We start from the raw sequence: 20172 nt of genomic DNA, 5'->3' as shown, positions 1-20172 counted from the left end.
AAAGAAGAGAGAAAGTCTAAAAAAGAAAATTAAAGAGAAGATTGCTAGCATTCCTCTTTTATTAGACTTGAAAAACTGTTGTCTATTGGAATTGGAAACCCACGTCCCTTTCTTAGAATTTCGACACGCGTTCCTTCTTGCACTATGGCGCGGTGCGTCCAGCTTTCCACTAGTAGTAAAATTCCCAAATAGTTACTTTCTCCACAAATAATTAAAAATAGCTTTTTAGATCCAAATCGACTGGGATTTCCTCTCTCCATCTCTTTCAAAACCCGTTGCCGGGACTTCCGCTTGAAGCTGCCAAACCCAACTCAACTCAACAGCGGTCAAAACTCGCCGTTTCACTTGCTTTCCTCCTCTACATTTTTGAGTCCCGCGATTCTCACTCTCACTCATTTAAGCTTAATGCTCTGTTTGGTTGCTGAGAAAAACTGAGGTAAACAATTCGGACATGCTTCTCTGATTCTGCAGTTTCATTTTCTTCTCTGAAATCATAGCCGCCAAACGGAAACGGATCTTCTCTTGTGCTTCTAAGAAATGGAGCCCCAGCTTTAAGTTTCATTTTCTTTTCTTCCCTTTTCTTGCTTACCACCCAGAGCAAGCTGTGCCACTCTGTGAAGCTTGAGTTTTCCTGTTTTGGGGTATTTGTCAGGTAGCAGAGTTGGAATAATTTTCAGATGGAAGAGTAAGTCTTGCTTTTTATTTTGAAAGAATTTTGCTTTGCTAAAACAACAAAACGAAAACTTCAATTTGGTAATGGAATGTGGGGAGAATGCTGTGGAGCTTTTGCAACGGTATCGCCGGGACAGGCGAATACTTCTGGATTTTATACTTGCCGGTAGCTTAATAAAGAAGGTGATAATGCCTCCTGGCGCGGTTACCCTAGATGATGTGGATCTAGACCAAGTCAGTGTTGATTATGTGCTCAATTGTGCTAAGAAAGGTGGTTTATCTGGTTTGTTTATTGTTGATTTCGACTTATTGGTTTTGTTAGGTTTCTTTCTTTACACATATATAGACGCTATTTTTGTTCTGTAGGTGGAATGCTTGAACTCTCGGAAGCTATTAGAGACTACCATGACCATACTGGGTTACCCCAGATGGTAAGTGCAATTTAAGACATGATTTAGTGAATTATTCTCATGTTGATTAGTGAAAGCTTTTGTCAGCTTTGGAGTTCAAATCTCGTTGGAGATTTAGTGTTGTTATTACCCGTTTTGTTTTTAATAATGTGGATCCAAATTAGGACCAATCAAGGAAATAGAATTCCCAATTAATAGTCTTTCCTTCTGCAGCTCCTGTGGTCATTATGTATGCTCATCTTTTCTGGGTTTTGGTTGATTTCTTTTTGTTTTGTTTTTTATTTTGTAATTTGGTCCATTTCCTCTTGTTCCTGTTAATTTGTTTGCTTAAATTATATCCATTCTGTTCATTTTTCCACTTTACCAGAATAGTACAGGTTCTGCTGGTGAATTCTTTTTGGTTACGAATCCTGAGTTTTCCGGTTCTCCTCCAAAACGGGCACCACCACCTGTTCCAGACTTCGTGCCACCTCCTGTTCTAACTCCACCTCCTGGTGTCTTATCATCTATTCCTGACCTTGACTCATCTCCGGTTGCATCAAGTGTGTCAAAGTCAGAATCTTTTAACTACACACAAGCTCAAGAACTGACTGTAGATGATATTGAAGATTTTGAGGATGATGATATTGATGAGGCTGACAGTCTCCGGATTTCACGAAGGATTCGAAACGATGCTACTGATCTTTCGCTTGGATTGCCTTCTTTTAAGACAGGTAATAGATTTTAAAGCCATTGAAATTGTATCAAAACTAAATTATGTAAAATTTCCCCTGTATGAAACTAGTCTAATTAATGACCTACACTTCCCACATGATGGCCCTTGGGTGTGGGCTCATGTGATAAAGAGGTAGGTGCGGATACATTAAATTTTGGCCTCAACTTATCGAACAAGAAAGGAAAGAAAATAAAAAAAAATAAAAAATCTAGAGAGAGTTAGCTCTCAAATAAAAAGTTGTGTACTTTGATATCATCATTCCTACTAAACCAATACCAGCGTATATTCGTACCATATAAATCTAGTCAAACTACATTATACTTAACCATGAAAAACTACACTATGTATTCAGTAGAAGTGCCAGATTCAGGTAGTACAATAAGATTTGAATTTATGGTCATTGGTTGACTTTTCAATTCTAAACTAACTGGATATGATATACATTGTACTATTTTTTATATAAATATTGTGATAAGAAACACAGTTTCGTTAAAATGAAAAAAATACAAAACAGGGGACAAGTTGTCCAGTGGTCTAGCTGGTAGTTGCTAGCTAGACTACTCGACGACGATTCGACAACCAATGCAAAACAGAGCTATGCATCAATAGGATTTCCCACATCATTTTTTTCTAAAACCTTAGCTACTCTACTTGACATTCGAAAGAGAGACATGAAAAAGGAATACTACTTAAAGACCAACATAGTTAGGGCAATGGTCCCACCTCTAGATAGACACCCTATCCTCTACCGAGCTTACACACTTTAAATTCTGTATCATTAACCACATCTTGCGTAAGATTCTGATGATATTAATGGAATAATGGATTTGAAGATGTTTGGGTTTTGGAGATTTTCATGATGAATATTGGTATTAATGGTCTGTTTCTTTTGCACAAGGAAGGTTGGATATGGATGTTGGATACATTGAAATGTAATATTCTGGAAAGAGTAGACTGCAATATCGCCACAATGTTAAATGCGCATGCACGTAGATCAATGTATATATATTTACATACATTTTTTTCAAAGTTCTCCGAGATTGTTACACTCATATGGTGTGATAGATTCATCATACAAGCATTCTTAATTTATGTATAACTCAAAGAGTAAAACATATCTCATATGACCCTTTGCTATGTTTCAGTCTATAACAGCTGCCCAATTTGAGACCATGATTTTATTTTTAATTATTATTTATGTTTGGATGCATTTTTTAAAAATATTTGGCACATTAGGAAGTATTAAAGAGGTATAGAGTAACCTACTGGTATCCTATACCGATGCATCTGTCTGCTTTTTCCACACATTTGGCAATCAGTATATAAGACTGCATTCCCAGCCCCTAGGATGATTGATGAAAGTTGACACTAAAAAGCACAGGGTGGTTGTCATAATTTTTTTTCCTCCTTTTCTTGTTTAGGTATCACAGAAGATGATCTCCGTGAAACTGCATATGAAGTCCTTTTAGCATGTGCTGGTGCTGCAGGGTATACTTTCATTTTCTTATTGGGTCTGCAAATATTTTTTGTTTTCTTGTAAATCAAGGAAATGCTGTTGTGATTGCAGGTCTATTTGTGTACTTAGTTTAGTTCTGACATGACACCATCCATGCTTGCACTCTCTCTGTCTGAACAGGGGTCTGATTGTGCCGTCAAAAGAGAAAAAGAAAGACAAAAGGTCCAAGCTGATGAGGAAACTTGGACGTAGTAGAAATGAAAATCCTTTGAGTCAGTCTCAACGAGCACCTGGATTGGTTGGTTTGTTGGAGAGCATGCGTGTCCAGATGGAGGTATTTAGTAGTCATTTGCTTTTCAAATGGAGGCATTTCTACTCTATTTCTTCTCCCTTTTCCTCTCCTTTTATGGCATGCTTACTTACCTGGAATGGTGTTCTAATTATTCCGATTCCAAACTTCCCCTGGGTTTACTAACACGTGAGAAATCAAAATTTATGTGAGTTTTACATTAAAATTTACAATCCAATAATTGAAAAACCATAAATTAGATTGATTAGGGGGGAATAGTTAATCCGATACCCATTCCTTCTCTCCGCTATTCTCAACTTCCCTGATTTATGACTTAAAGTAACATGCCATTAATGTTCAATTAATTTGTATTATTAAAAATGGAAGACAGAGGGGTTGGAACTCCTCCATCATCCCGAATGGGTGTATTGATCTTGAGGAGTAGTTTGTAAAACTTTCAAATAAGCGGTGTTTGATAAGCATTGGAGATGAATGATATTTATAAATGATAGTTACAAATATGATAGAAGGCATTTTTAAGCTTCCTAAATAAGATTATTTTTAGAAATTATTTAATCATTGTTTAGTTCTGTTGGTTCCCTTATACAGCATAATACATAACACCATACAGATTATCCGGCGTCTTAGTCCTGACAGTACCAAACCCATGCTAGTAGTAAGGTTAATACAATAGGAAGAAGTACATTACAATCAAATTGACATAGTAGAGGTTCAGTCCAGCATACTAAATGAGCCCATATGGTAGAATACTTAAGAACTATGCGAGCACAAAGGAGGACTGCATGGCATGTTTTTCTTTTGAAACCGGATGGTTAATTACTAAGACTAAAAGGCTGAGCGTCATGTATAAGCTTATTAGTTCACTGGAGAATGGACCATATTGTAAACAATCATCTGGTTGTGCTAGTTCCGAGTCATGTGCTGTTGCATAATTTTTCTTTATCGTAGCCCAGCAATACAAGATTTGGTACATGCATATGTTTATTTTGTATGCATTACTAGCTGTCACTTCAAGCTGCTATGCACTGTAAAATTTTATAAGTGGGTCAGTTGTTTCTTTCCTTGTTCGGGTCCCCACTGAATGTATTCATCTTATTGTGACCCTTTCTGTACCTCATTATTGGTTTGTAATTGACGTGGCGTCAGCCAGAGGGGTTCTGAAATCATTGCTGTCTTCAAATATGATTTTTTATGCAGTTTTGGTGAACTGTATTTTGTTGGATTCATATTGATTTAATGATTTTTTTTTCCCATACTCGTAAATGCAGATATCTGAGGCCATGGACATCAGAACTAGACAAGGGCTGCTTAATGCCCTAGCTGGAAAAGTGGGAAAAAGAATGGATGCCCTACTGGTTCCTCTGGAACTTCTCTGTTGTATTTCACGAACAGAATTTTCTGACAAGAAGGCGTATATACGGTGGCAGAAAAGGCAGGTAAGTTCTGTTCCTTACAATCTATCATTTTGTCTTGATACGTTTTATTGGCCTTGTAAATTTCCTATGTGGTGAAATTGGGGGGGTGACCATATATGCACATGAGATCCAAATTGAGAAATTCTGATTTGTTTTCACAGTTGAATATGTTGGAGGAAGGGCTTCTTAATTTCCCTGCTGTTGGATTTGGGGAGTCTGGACGGAAGGCGAGTGAGTTTAGGATTCTTTTAGCAAAAATTGAAGAATCTGAGGTATGTCTTCTGTTCGTCTAAATGGCTGGAATGCTCTCTATCACAATAATAGACAATTAAAATTTCCCTTACCCAATCATTTATTCTCTTAACTAACACTCGAAAACCATTTGTTCTACTTTATATAATTATAAGATTATAATGGAAATATTTGGGTCTTAAACCTTTTATTTGCTTTGGAAACACCAGAAATAGGGGTAGTTGGGTGTTAAACATTAGTGTAACTTGTGTTTTTCTTTGAGGGTGTATGTGGAATATGATGGAATTTTTGTGCATTTCTCTTGTATTTTTATATCTTGTTAAAAAGAATTCTACTGATCTTGTTTGGGTGTTAAACTTTTCTTCTCTCTCTCTCTCTCTCTCTCTCTCTCTCTCTGTTTTTGGTAAACAAGAAAAAAAGAAAATGAAGAAAATGACCTAAAAGCTACCCAGTCCCACTCACTGTTTTACGACGTCAACTATGGCTCATGTGGCATATAGTTGGGCGTTAGGTGTTCTTTTGTTGTAAACTAACAAATTATCACCCATTTCCTGTTTTACCACCATGTGAACTCTGGCCCATAATTTTTTATAATAATGATTTATTTTATAACTTGGTGGTTTAAAAAAAAAAATTAATATGGTCTACATTTCTGGCATGGTTCCATCTCAATTTTTTGCATGTTGCTTTTGGTATAATTCTATTTGTTTTGTTTTTCATTTCGCCCCCTTTCCTTTCTCTTTTGATTGTAGTTTCTTCCACCTTCCACGGGTGAACTCCAACGAACAGAATGCTTAAGATCTCTTCGAGAGATTGCCACTCCACTTGCTGAGAGGCCTGCTCGTGGTGACTTAACTGGTGAAGTATGTCACTGGGCAGATGGTTATCACTTGAACGTTAGACTGTATGAGAAACTGCTTCTCAGTGTCTTTGATATGTTAGATGAGGGAAAGTTGACTGAGGTTAGTACTTCTGGTTCTTGGCCATGACAACACGGCTCTGTCAAAATCTACAAAAGAACTGCATTCATTTACATTGCCAAGTCACTTTCTGCTTGATTGGTTGGGTTTTAAAAGCTTTCTGGAGTTAGGATCTCCATTCTGTTTTAAAAGCTCTCAGATTTCAGAATTTTTTCTGTAAAATAAAATGTAGTTTTGCTTTACTTCATAGTGATGTATGGTAGTTTAGGAAACTTAACCTTGGTTTTATGTGGTGGGCGCTAGGGTTGAAAGAATTATGGGTTTAAGGCTTGGAAATGTAGGAAGAAAGCTTTAGGGGTTGTAAATTAGTGGTGAAAAGGTTGAATCTTGATAGCTGAAATTGATTGAAATCTAAGAAGAATGCTCATTTTATGATTGCTTATTTGGGGGCAAATATTGTGGAATGTGGGGCTAAGGAGAGAATTAAGGTCTTGAAGAGATAAGAACAGAGAGAAGTCGGGTTGTTGTACCAAGTTAAACAATACGAGAGAGAGAGAGATGCCTGAAACACAAAATAATTAAATTTTATCGACAACTGATTTTGAAGTATACTCTTAAGCCAAACTAATAATAATGAGAGTATCCAGTTAAAAAAAGAAGTACGTCTCAAACACACGGACTTATTTCATACCCAGGGCTCCTAGGAAGTCCTGAACTCAACACGATTGTTAAATAATACATACAAATTTCTGCATGGTTACCCCTGTGAGGCAAAAAAGTTTATAACTCAGTTCTTAATTAAAGGCTGAAGTCAAAAACTTATTTAACCTGAGAATCTTTAGGGCACAAACATGAAAACCGTTAACAGTCACTGTTGTCTATTGTTGCATGCGGGCTCCAGCTGTAGATACCCCAAGTTGTCAAATATGAATTTACAAAGAAAGCAGCAGCTGGGCTTTTTTTCTTTGTCTCTCAGAGTCTCTAGATTATCTTTATTTTCAGGAAGTGGAAGAAATACTCGAGCTTGTGAAGTCAACGTGGCGTGTTTTAGGAATCACGGAGACCATGCATTACACCTGCTATGCATGGGTCTTATTCCGTCAGGTAAAATAGGCATAAAAGTAATTTACTTTTCGCATTGTTCTGCAGCCACTAAAGTGATGTTTTTGTTCTTTTCTGGGAAAACTATAATGTCATTGTTTATATGTGATGGAGAGTATGGTTGACTTGTGTCTTATATTGTTACATTTATAATATGTACTCTTAAGAAAGATATTTGTTTTTCATATAATTACTGGAAGATATGGACTTAACAGACATAAAGGACTCTCTCTCTCTCTCTCTCTCTCTCTCTCTCTCTCACGCACGCGCGCACACACACACACACACACACAAACAACATGTACCTCTGATTGTACAAACCCAGAGTTTTGTACGATGTTGTTTATAATTTTGTTTTAGTCTGAGGCCTATAGGCCTATAAGTTATACAATCAGAGGTACTCCTCTCCCATCCCATGAACCTCTCATTCTTATTGAAGGCATTCCATATCTTTGGAAACATCAATGTTTTTCCAACATTTTAAAAATTTCTATGTAGAGCATCTTGGATAATTGAAGTTGCATTGAATGACACTAATAATAGATTCTAACATGTAGTAGATGTATTCAAAAGCTTGGTTCAATTGACTTTGGTTTTGTACAACTTGACGTTTCATCTTATACTTTTCAACTGGCAAATCTTTTCTCTGGAAATTGAAGCCCACCACATGTACACACACACACACACACACACACACACACACACACACACACTCTACAGTGATAAAAATTCGTACATGCATATTTTTAGGAGGTTTCAAGTATAAAGATACTGATAGTGGAATGTCTTTCATGAGTGGCTCCTTGTCAGCATGATATCATGTCAATTATGTACTCTCATTTTATTTGAGTTGGTTATTCTACAACAATTGCTGTATTTGTTCAATTCTTTGAGTTTCTTTTCAGCTAGATTAGTTCTTTCTAATTCTTTTGTTTTATTTTTGTCTTTTCTCATGACTGTCTGATCTTGGCAGTTCCATTAGTAAACTTTTTCTACTGATAAGTGTCATCGCCATTTACAGTTTGTATTGATTCTGTGATCACAGCATGTTATTACAAGTGAACAAGGAGTTTTAAAACATGCCATTGAACAGTTAAAGAAAATACCATTGAAGGAACAACGGGGACCACAAGAGAGGTTACACTTGAAGAGTTTGCATTGTAGAGTTGAAGGCGATCAGGGTCACCAAGATTTATCTTTCTTACAGTCCTTCTTGTTGCCCATTCAGAAATGGGCCGATAAGCAGTTAGGAGACTACCATCTGCACTTTTCTGAGGTATGCTAAGGTCCTAGAAGTGCTATACTTGGGTGTGGTCCTCATTCTTAATTTGGTTTATTGTCAGGCTGATGTTAGCTTTGTTAAGCAATTATTTTTAATTTGTATATGTTTGTTTTTATACTACCATGGAAATAACTATCATAGGTCTTGTGCCCATTTGCTTGCATGATCTTTCTGTTTTATTATATGCTTGTGTATTGATGCTATGCAGCTTTTTTCACTTCTGGTACTTGTTACTGTTGCATCTTCATGACACCACTCTGGGCTCCAGCTGATTCAGCTAATTAAAAAATTATGCTAATTTTAGTCACTTTTACCAAGGGACCTTCCTGGTTGCAACTCAGTTTTCTTAAACTTCTCATGTACCTTGTAGGTGCCAGTTATGATGGAGAATATAGTAGCTGTTGCAATGATTGCTCAAAGGCTTCTATTGGAGGAACCTGAAGCAGTATGTGTAGACTCAAAAGAAACTTTGTGCTTGACTAATATTAGAGAATAATGCATGGTTCTTCATCGGTGAGGAAAAACTTTTCTTCTCACTGCTAAGGTGTCAGGTGAATGGTGGGACTCACCACTTTCACCAATTCATTGGTATGAATTGGTGACATCTCAGCGGTGAGGAGCCAAGCATGGTTCTTGACTTGTGGAAAACAACTAGTATAACTTTCCAACTTTTCTAAGTTATTCTTTCTTGTGACGAACCCTTATTTTTTGCCAACTCCAGTATCTGGATTTTTTTTTTAAATAACAAATATTCGAATGTGTTGTCAAATTGTAAAAGGTTTAAAGATGATTTCTTTTATTTCTTCCACAGGCAATGATGCAATATACATCCAACACAGATCGAGATCAGATAGAATCATATATATTATCTTCTATTAAGAATGCATTTACAAGGGTAAGTGTTTCAGTGATTTTTTTATAAGATTTTTGACACAAAATATATTAGTAAGTCTTACTATTTCAATTAAGCAAAATTTAATGTAGGAAAATTAGGCAATGGACTTCTCCTCTGGGAAGGGAGGTGTTAGGAAAAAAACAATACTTGGCCCATACTTAAGCTTTTGGAACATTAGTAGACCAAAAATATTTGTCATGGTATTAGAACAGGAGTCCAGTGTTGTGTATATGTTAGACCCCAGTCATGAGGAAATTCAAGCCCGCATTCTAACATGTTAAACTTTTGAAAGTAGTAGGTAACTAACAAAATTGATCAAAACTTGGCTGTATAGGAATTATTTTTAGGCTCTATCATGTGCATAAAGTTGTAGTAGTTGACCAGAAACTTTGTCCCTAATTGTTTATCATCATCTTTGGGGAAGGGTCAGATTTTGGTGATCTCTATGGGCTCTTGTGCTGCAGAATTTAAGCATGAATGTAAAATACAATAATACATTAATGTTAATAAAACACTAACTAGAGAAAGATCTACAGCTCTAACACACACTTCCCCTGAATAGTCAATAAAACACTGATCTTATAAATATTGTGTTGGGACCCTAGTCAAAGACAAAGGTGCAGTGATGTCAAGCTAGGCTTACTAGTAACTAGCAAGCTTCAAAATCGAGAAGACACCGAGTGGTAAATTGTTCAGAGTAGAGTTCGGTACACAATTTATTCAGTGGTCACTCTCCACAGAACTCATGTGCGCACACACACACACACACACATACACACACACTTACATAAACAGATACCGTTGATACGATTAAAGTTTCCATTTAAGACGGCTGAATAATGGATTTGAATTTTTAATTTTAAAAATGTATTTTCTCGTTGTACAGATCTTACAGTCTGTTGAAAAATCAGACTCAAAGCATGAACATCCTTTGGCATTGCTTGCTGAAGAGACCAAGAAACTCTTAAAAAAAGATACAACCATGTTCATGCCAATTTTATCCCAGAGGCATCCACAAGCAACTTCTGTCTCAGCCTCACTCCTTCATAGGCTTTATGGCAACAAGTTGGTGAGCTTATATGCTCCCTCCCTTTTTTTCAATAATGAGAATTACATGTATCTACATTTTTTCCACGATACAGTAGTTTTTTAGGGTGGAAGTGGAGAACTTAATGCTAATGTGTTATTTCAGAAACCTTTTCTCGGTGTGGCTGAACATCTGACCGAGGATGTAATATCTGTATTTCCAGCAGCTGATAACCTTGAGCAGTACATTATTGAACTTATTACATCCAATTCTGGAGAGGAAACTGCAGATATATACTGTAGGAAACTAGCTCCATACCAGGTGATAGTTGGATTTTTTTCTACATTACATATCTCCTTTTTTTCTTTTTCTTTTTAATGTAAACTTGTCTTCTAATAGTGTAAAGTGATGGATATGCACAATTGGAAAAAGACTTGGTTCCGCTAAGCTAAAGCTGAAAAATTAGATAGTTGCAAACAATATGTCAGGTTTACTGTTTACCAATATGCTCCATTGCGCCTTATTTTCATTTTATTGAACTTCTTATATCTTCTTAGATTGGATCCATATCTGGAACATTGGTGATGCGTTGGGTCAATTCGCAACTTGGAAGGATCTTAGGTTGGGTTGAACGCGCTGTTCAACAAGAGGTAAAATTTAAAGTTTATACTTTTTTTTTTCTTTTTTCTTTTAATGTTTTAATTTCTTATGTTAGTTTACTTTTTATTGCTCTCATCTTGAAAGCACAAGCCATAAAAGCAATAAAAAGAAAGGAAGCAAGCACATTTTTGTTTTTATGCTACCTGTTTGAGACGTAGGGGTGAACATGGTATTGACTGGTAATTTATGTCTTTCTTCAGAAATTGTTGTACTTGTTCGATATACTCTAGATTGGTAACTTCTGTTAATCCAGTCAGAAGGAAAGTGTCCTATGTGTTTTCACATGGATTAAAACTGTTGAGTGTTTGTCCCACATTGAAAAATTAAGGGAGTTGGGCTACTCCTCCCATTGCCAATTAGTTTCGGGGTGGAACCTGAACTTCCTTCGTGGTATCAGAGCGGGTTGCCCATGTGTGAAAGCCCAACGGCCACACGTGCAGAGGCATGTGAGAATGTGAAAGTGAATTGTCCCACATTGGAAAGTTGAGAAACCTAGCAAGGGCTTATAAGGAGTTGGGCTACTCTCCCCATGGCCAATTGGTTTTTGGAGTGGAACCTCAACTCCCCTCATGGTATTAGAGCAAGGCTTCACATGTTGAGCCCAACGGCCACACGTGCTTTCATGTCACCCAATATGTGTTGTTCATGTGTAAGGCCTGAAAGTTCGCCACACGTGCGGGGGCGTGTTGAGAGTGTTTGTCCCACATTGAAAAGTTAAGGGACCTAGCTGAGTTCACAAGGAGTAAGGCTACTCCCGCCATTGCCAATTGGTTTTGGGGTGGAACCTCAACTTCCTTCAAAAACTATTGTTGGAATGATGTTTTCTCACCTAATTAGTGGTGGCGTTGGGTACCAGGAAGTTGGTAGCTTTGAGGTATGTTATATTGAGGAGTCATGGTGACAAATAAAATAGGGGAGAGGCCCCTGCCTCTAAACTGTGGTTAGTAATACTTGTGTAATATTCTGTGGAAGGGTTTTATAAAAGAGATAATACTTTTATCTCGTCTTTCTATCAGTGTGGATAATGAGAGGAAGGTAGTATATGTGAAGCATCCGGTTATTTCTTATGATTGTATTACTCAAATCTATCATCCATGATCTCATGTAAAATTGTAAGTTTTGTGTATCAACGGCCAAGTCTGCTACTCATTATGCCATTCAGTAATTAGGATTGTCATAGACTCGTTAATACTTTGAACACATGGGGCTTATTCAGTAATTGGGTATTTGTAGGAACGTCTGGCTGTCCTGCCTCTTCAGACATAATTATTCTAGTTCCATTTTGTCCTTTGTTTAATTTTCATAACAATTTAGGGAAGGCCGTTTTATCACCATTTGCATGTAGGTTAGTTTTTGTTATAATTTATGGAAACTTTTCTCATCTTCATTTTTTGTAACAATATATGGGGCTTCTTTTTTCATCTTGTGAGTTGCTTAATGTTTGTGTGCATTATGTTACAGAGGTGGGACCCAATATCACCTCAACAGCGGCATGGGAGTTCAATAGTTGAAGTTTTTAGGATTGTGGAGGAGGTATGACTGTTTGTTCTTTTTGGGTTTTGCATATGGTATTGTATAAGCTATAAAGTAGTTTTTGGATATCTTTCATAATGAAAAAAAACAGTGATCAATTTATATGTATGTGTATAACAATAACTTACGTATTCATAATAAAAATGCACACATAGTTGACAATATGGGTCACACACTTATAATTGGTGATAAATAAGTTTGTTATATGTTTCCAAAAGTCTGCATCTTCTCAAATAATTGTATCGTTGCCATTGATATCTTTGAAATGCTTTCATTTCTGGGTTTCAAATGATTGTGTTATTTTTTTTAACCGAAATGTACTTTTTTAAAAATAAAAACTCAAAAAGTGCATGCAATGGACAAGGAGTCCTCATCTATAGTACAATCAATAGCAGTCAAATAATTGTGTTATTCATCAAGAAAGGATGTCTTTATGAAATGAAAAATAAATTGAATTGGATATAATGTGGAACTTTTATTGGAGATTAGTTTTAAAGGAAGTGGACTATTAAATGCATCGTCAAGTATCTGTACTTCAATTCTAGAATTTGTCAGTGGTTTCATATGGAATCTTACAATTCTGGATATACTTGTAGAATTTGGCCTTCAAATCTATTATCTGCTCTTGCCACTGACCAACGTTGCTGATGTGCTTCCTTATAAACATTTCTTCATGCAGACTGTCGACCAATTTTTTGATCTCAAGGTTCCAATGAGGCCTACAGAATTGAGTGGTTTGTTTCGCGGAGTTGACAATGCTTTTCAAGTGTTCGCAAATCATGTCATTGACAAGTTGGGTATGTGCTACTTGTGAGTTGTACAATTCTGAATTGACTGACATGACATACATGTGTTATCACAATTGTGGAAAACTTCGTGAGGGTCATTTAAAATTATCTGATCACAAGTTATGTTTCCTTTACCCTACTCTCGTACATATTCCTTGGGCAACAGTTGTTTATATGGCCTTCTAGAGAACTGACCTGTAGATAATTTTATTGATGGATATTAGTGTAGCACTTATTTGCGTAAATGTTCTTTTCTGCTTTTATTTCTTTGAACTCAGGAACTTCTAGTTATAAATAGGTTCATGAATGATGAATACTTATTTTGTGCCCAAAAAGAAAACAAAATTGTTTCTTTATTTGTTTTCTTATTACATTGTTAGATTTGTTAGATTTCCCTTGGACCCCAAAAGCTTAAGTTGTGAAGGAATGGGTCAACACTGTATATCAAACTGAACCTCCTTCACGTGTGGTGAGAGAGAAATGCATGCCAATAGGTGCTGCCCCAACCTACACCTTGCAAACCAACAAAGAATTGGGAAATGTGGTTTTGAGGTTTCAACCCAGGATCTCCTACAACCAAGGCCTTGCTACCAAGTTAGCTTACCAATACCCCATAATGTTAAACAATGTGTATCAAGCTAACAAGATTTTTCATTCTTCTCTACATGCCATACAAATGATTTTAACCTTTTTTTTTTTTTTTTTTTTTTTTTTCCTTGTTGTCTACCCTTATTGTATCCACACAGACCTTACATTGGGATTTTGGTCATGCAGCTACCAAGGAAGATTTAATTCCACCTGTGCCCATTCTTACAAGATACAAGAAGGAAGTTGGAATAAAGGCTTTTGTAAAGAAGGAACTATTTGACCCTAGGCTGCCTGATGAGAGAAGGTCTACTGAAATTAGTGTTCGAACGACTCCAACGCTTTGTGTTCAGTTAAATACACTTTATGTAAGTTCAGGTTCAGCTTCTTGTTTTCATTATGAGGGGAGGAAATATTTTCGTAATGATGTTTTAATGCTAAACTCAACTAAGCCTTGGTACTCCTAATTTGAATTGGCCGGATGAGTTCTTCTAGGTGCTTGTGATCTTATAATGTTTTTGTTCTGGTATTGTACGTGTCCTGGGTGAGAAAATGATGGGTTATATGCACGTGATTCTTTTATAAGAATCATAAGAAAGTGAAAACATGGATATTAATGAGACCTAAGTTTCATAAGAAAATGATGACACTGTTATAATTATTTGCTAAAGATCTTTAGTTGCATCTACATTTGATGGTCCTCCGGTTTCTTTTCACCATATCTTTTAGATATAAATTTGTTTGGTTGCCATATACTTTTTTCTAATAGGAATTTGATTGACCAATAAGATTAGTGAAAAATCTGGTGTACTTTTGTGCTATTCACAGTATGCAATCAGTCAGCTGAATAAGTTGGAAGATAGCATGTGGGAGCGATGGACGAGGAAGAAGCCCAGCCAAAAGTTTACCAGTAAGTGCAGAAAAGTGGTTTTCTAACTTTGTATTTGTTTGCAATCTTTCCATTTACAGGAATTTAGGTTGAGGAACGCATATTAACATCATTTGTCTGCAATCTTTTCAGTGCTTATATTGACCTTTTGTTTGTAGAGAAATCCATAGATGAGAAGTCAAAAAGTTTCACCCAGAAGGACACGTTTGATGGGAGTAGAAAAGATATAAATGCTGCTATAGATCAAATTTGCGAGTTCACTGGTACAAGATTTGTGTTTTTAGATGATGTCAAATTCCTTGAGATACTAGACCATTTATTAATTTACCAACTGTTTATTGCAGGAACTAAGATTATCTTCTGGGACTTGAGGGAACCATTTATTAACAACTTATATAAACCAAGTGTTTCTCTTTCTAGGTTCGAAGCAGTCTATGAACCACTTGATACGGTCAGATTTATTCCATTTGGAAGCTACATTCTATTTTTGGTGGTAGTTAAAGCTGCTTAAGCTCGAAAATGACTGATCTGTCAATATCTCATCTGCCTTTAGCCTCTATTTCCTTGCACAATAGAAAGAAACCAAATTATTCTATATTTATTGCCCTCACGTTCTACATGTTATGAATTGTACCTCTTCTTGATCAACCTTTTAAGTTGCGTATACATTCACTCCTAATTGTGTTGTCATGTGGATAGTGCTAGCACAAGTTTAGCCATTAAACAAGGGTCCTGGGAGTTTGAGTTACATCTCATGAAGTAGAAAGATACATCAACTTGACTAATAGGTTCAGATGGTAGTTGGTAGTTAGGATCTGGCACATCAACCTGATCATATGACTTTTATGTTGGATTCATGCTCAGAAGGCATCAAAATTGGATGCTACGTAGGGTCAATTTTGACTTACCTCTATTCATCTTGGTAGAGTTGAATAATTTTTAGCACTTGTTTAGACATATTGTTTATGTTTCAGAAGAACGACAAATGGAGTGTTCTGTCTGATTTCTCTATCCACCTATTACGTGTTTCTTCTTCAGTTATTAATTTCCATGTTTCCATGTCATTTTTTAATTTGTATTTGTTTCTTAAAATTGTATTGATATTGAAGACAAAGGGCTGCCTGTCATTATGAACTACTGCAGGAACTTAGTCAACTGTGTGCTATAATTGTGGAACCACTAAGGGATCGCATCGTGACAAGCCTCCTTCAAGCAACGCTGGTCTATTCCTCGCCCTTTGCTTCTTTCCACAAATCTGTCAAATTTACTGTAATTTTTATTTCCTTGGAATTTTATTTTATTTTATTTTTTATCCAGGATGGTTTACTCCGTGTTGTATTAGATGGAGGCCCATCACGAATTTTCTCTTTGGGCGATGCAAAGCTATTAGAAGAAGATTTGGAGGTCCTCAAGGTACCTGCTTTGTGCCCTTTGAATATTGCAAGTGGTAAATTTTTATTGGTGAATGCTCCTCACATGTGGGTGAACAGTTATTTTAGCTCGTAACACTCCTCACATGTGGACATCACCTCACCATTAGAGGACCCCAACATATGAGAGTACCTATATTTGGTGGTTGTCATTTTTGGGATTTGTACTCGGGTTTGCTTCTTTGATACCATGGAATCTTTTCTCTTTTTTTCTTTTTTTTTTCCGGGGTTTATCACCATACTTTAAAGTTGACTGTTAAAATATAAGCCAATAATTATTTTTATATCTGAGCAAAAAGAGAGAATATGTTTTGAATCCAGATAGGTAATCCAACAAAGTTGCATATCATCTTTTCCCACAAATTTACACTTGTTCCGTTTAGGGCCCGTTTGATAACCATTTTAATTTTAGTTTTTTGTTTTCATTTTTTGTGCTAGAGTATAAAGGAAAATGAGAGTGAGAATGAGATGAAAGGGAGGATGGGAGGGAGGAGTAACAAAAGTGAAAACAAAAACTTGAAAATGAAAACAATTTCAAATAGATTTCAGTTTTTAGTTCTTGTTTTCACATTTATAACTCCTCGCTCCCATCCTCCCCTCTCATCTTCACTCTCATTCTCACTTCCATTCCTCTTTTTCCTCTATTCTCTAGCACAAAAAATGAAAAATGAAAAATGAAAACTAAAAACTAAAATTAAAATGGTTATCAAAAGGGCCCTTAGCGTTGGAAAGAAGGAATTTACTTACAAGTAGGCATTTGGAAGTTGGTTGAACTTAATCTGGCAAAAGAAGACATAAACGGGTGAATTTGTTCATTTAAATTGCTTCACAAGAAGAATTGTCTACTTCGTATGACAGAGCATTTCATGGAGTTTCAAATTTATAAACCAAACTTGCACTTACTTTGTGTCATTGTGGTTGTGATTAACAGGAGTTTTTTATCTCTGGAGGAGATGGGCTTCCAAGAGGAGTTGTCGAAAATCAGGTAGCACGTGTTCGAGATGTAATAAAGTTGCACAGCTATGAGGTTAGTCCATCTTTTTCTCTGGTTGAGACTTTACAAGTGAATCAGGTTATTTAAGGCATTATCATATTTCACTATCAATGAGAGTTTCATTAAAATGCAAAATGTACATCTGGACAGTCGTCATGTTCTGATTCTTTTTTATTTATTTTTAGGCATTCCTCTTGCTGTGATTTCAACAAATTAGTTTGTTGAGAGAGAGAGAGAGAGAGAGAGAGAGAGAGAGAACCATCTTATTTTACCCTATACCCAAACACGAACAATATTCTTATTGATTCAACAGAAAAAGGATAATACAATGTATGCAAATACTCCAACCCAAATGAAGGAGCTAATAAGATGGTTTCCATCTTATTACTGTGGCTCACACACGTGCACATGCACACATAAGCACACAATACACCAAGGTAAAAGATAGCAAAGTTTCTGACTGCTTAAATTTTGAGCTTTTAGAGTTCAATGTTTGATTGTGTTAATGTCTCAACGATCTTGTCGACTTAAATTTATGGTACTTTTTCTTTCTACTTTTTTCTGTTCTCAGACTCGAGAACTGATCGAGGACTTGAAGTCTTCCAGTGGCCTCGGCGTGCAGGGTGGTAGAAGCAAACTAGGGGCTGATTCTAAGACTCTTGTGAGAATCCTATGTCACAGAGCTGATTCGGAGGCCTCTCTTTTCCTTAAGAAGCAGTACAAGATACCAAAGTCTACAGCTTAGGGATAACCTTAGCTATTCACAAGTCCTCTGGAAATGTAAAGCAGTAAAATTTGTATTCCGCTGGAATGTGATGTTTATGTGTATCATTTCAGTTATTTCAAGTGAAAGGCAATCGAATGTTGTATTTATGTTTGTCCATTCTTTTTAATGTACCCATTTTGCTTGTGCCCTTCTCTGCCTCCCTTTCTGTCTCTTGCTTTCTCCTGCACCAGATCCAGTTTTAAGATTTTCTTCAAGTCAATCTTGATTATGGAGTTGCATGGTTCTCTTTAATTATTATGTTATAAGTAGATTAATTATATTGTTGAAACTTAATAAATTGGATTAATTGGGGAATTGATGTATTGCAGTGTTTCATAAATATTTGAAATTCAAAGCGGGTCCAGAGAATGCTAGAAATATAAAGTGGGTAACATTTTTGTATGGATTTTTTTTTTTCACTACAAAAATGGAAAACCAAAGCTGCTAAAAGCTATGGATGAGTTATTTTATTATATTATTATTTTTAATATATAATGTCAAAGCCGCTGGAAGATTTTATTAGAAATGAATAGAAAGGTTAACATTAGCTGCAAGAATATTAAAGAGTCATTCAGTTCCAACACATGAGAACCCCCTGTCTAGAAAGAATACAAGCTATCGCATGTGTAGCTCGATTACGACGTCAAGGTGCAAACACAAAAGTCATTCGTGTAAGGGGAGTGTTAGTAACTTTCTCTCTAACTTTTTCTTTTGGACTTTCTCCCTTCTTCTCATGACAAGTGTCATTTTTCTTAAACTAAAAACAATGTCATTAATGCTTCACGCAAATTAGTTTTTGTTTTCCAAATTTATCTTTATTAAATGTATTAATTTTTTTTAATAACAAGCAAATTTTTTTTTTATAACTTTCTTACCAGCTTGTTAAAAATTAAATAAGAAAATAAAAACTGAATTGTTTTGTAATTTTTAATTTTTCCAAAGAGAACGCGTGTTTTGTTAAAAACAAAATAAAGATGATAACAATGTCATGAAACAAACTTTATTTTTATTTTTAAAAAATATGACGTTTTTTTTAAAATTTTTTTTTTAATAATGTGCTAAAGAAGTTATAACAAAATTTGAATAAGTTGAAGGAAATATAAAAGCCAATACATTTTAAAATGGTAAACTTGGAAAACAAAAACTAAATTGTGTGATGCATTAATGTCATTGTTTTAAGTGTATGCAAAATGACACTTGTCATAAAGAGAAGGGAGAAGGTCCAAAAGAGAAGGTTAGAGAGAAGGTTGCTAGCATTCCTCTTCGTGTAAATTGAGACACTAGCTGCTGTATGTTGAAGACAATCGCTTCAAGGTCAGCATCCACCGCAATCTGTCTGTTGAGTATCGAGATACCACTTTGGGCATTAGATTCAACCATCACATCTGTGAGTTGAAGTTGGACACACGCTTAGAGCTTGTCTAATGGCAAGGATCTCCATTATCAGGGCAGAAGAGCCTCGAAGATCACCATCTCCCCCAACCCTAAGCTATGGATGAGTTTATTAAAATTAATTTTGATAACAAAATCTATGAATATATAGGGAACCTCTTGGAACTTGCACATAAAAGTAGAATATTGAAGTTTTTAAATCATACAAGGGCATTAAAAAAGACTAATATGAGCCAGTTCTCCACTTGAAGCACAATGACTTGATTAGATGTTAAAATTATTAGGCCATCTCCAACTCTAGAGGACTCAAAACATCAAATTATTTTTTTTTTCCAACCTTGCAAATTCATAATTTGAGTCCACAACTTTATTAAATTGTTAAAGAATGATATAATCCTTTTTCTTTTTCTTTTTTTGTGGTTAATTTTTGTAGTTAATTTTTGCATATTACTCAGTGATTTATTTTTTTGAACATTTTGACGTAAAATTTTTGAAATTTCACAAACATAATTTTATTAACAAATTGATAGATATTTATAGAGTTTAGGATATGTTTTGAGGTTGCAACCAACTTAGAATAATATATGTACTTATTTTTACGTTTGGATTTAAATTTCAGTTGTTGGATTATTTTTTTCCTGTTTATCCAGCCAAATTTTATTATCATCCGTTGATTTCTA

General features: G+C 35.7%; 1 protein-coding gene across 4 annotated transcripts; it reads left to right on the top strand.

Annotated features, from left to right (window-relative positions):
• The first annotated feature begins 230 nt into the window (after positions 1-230).
• Positions 231-18248, top strand: LOC117618702 (protein unc-13 homolog). 4 transcript variants are annotated; one of them, XM_034348402.1, is made up of 27 exons: positions 231-436; positions 653-685; positions 768-943; positions 1039-1103; positions 1450-1795; positions 3219-3285; positions 3434-3587; positions 4832-4999; positions 5140-5250; positions 5983-6192; positions 7153-7254; positions 8297-8527; positions 8904-8978; positions 9345-9428; positions 10315-10497; positions 10621-10776; positions 11013-11105; positions 12577-12648; positions 13328-13445; positions 14211-14389; positions 14850-14931; positions 15069-15173; positions 15255-15361; positions 16054-16131; positions 16228-16323; positions 17272-17367; positions 17906-18248. In XM_034348402.1, exons 2-27 carry the CDS (start codon positions 678-680, stop codon positions 18077-18079), a joined length of 3336 nt encoding a protein of 1111 aa, XP_034204293.1. In that variant the 5' UTR covers positions 231-436; positions 653-677; the 3' UTR covers positions 18080-18248. The 4 variants fall into 4 exon arrangements, with proteins under 4 accessions (XP_034204293.1, XP_034204292.1, XP_034204291.1 ...); XM_034348401.1 differs by having other exon boundaries at positions 597-685; XM_034348400.1 differs by having other exon boundaries at positions 231-685.
• The last annotated feature ends 1924 nt before the right edge of the window (positions 18249-20172 follow it).

The sequence above is a fragment of the Prunus dulcis genome, chromosome 2, assembly GCF_902201215.1.
Source record: "Prunus dulcis chromosome 2, ALMONDv2, whole genome shotgun sequence".
In the NCBI taxonomy this organism is placed as follows: Eukaryota; Viridiplantae; Streptophyta; class Magnoliopsida; order Rosales; family Rosaceae; genus Prunus; species Prunus dulcis.
This window is presented reverse-complemented; position numbering and strand designations above follow the sequence as displayed.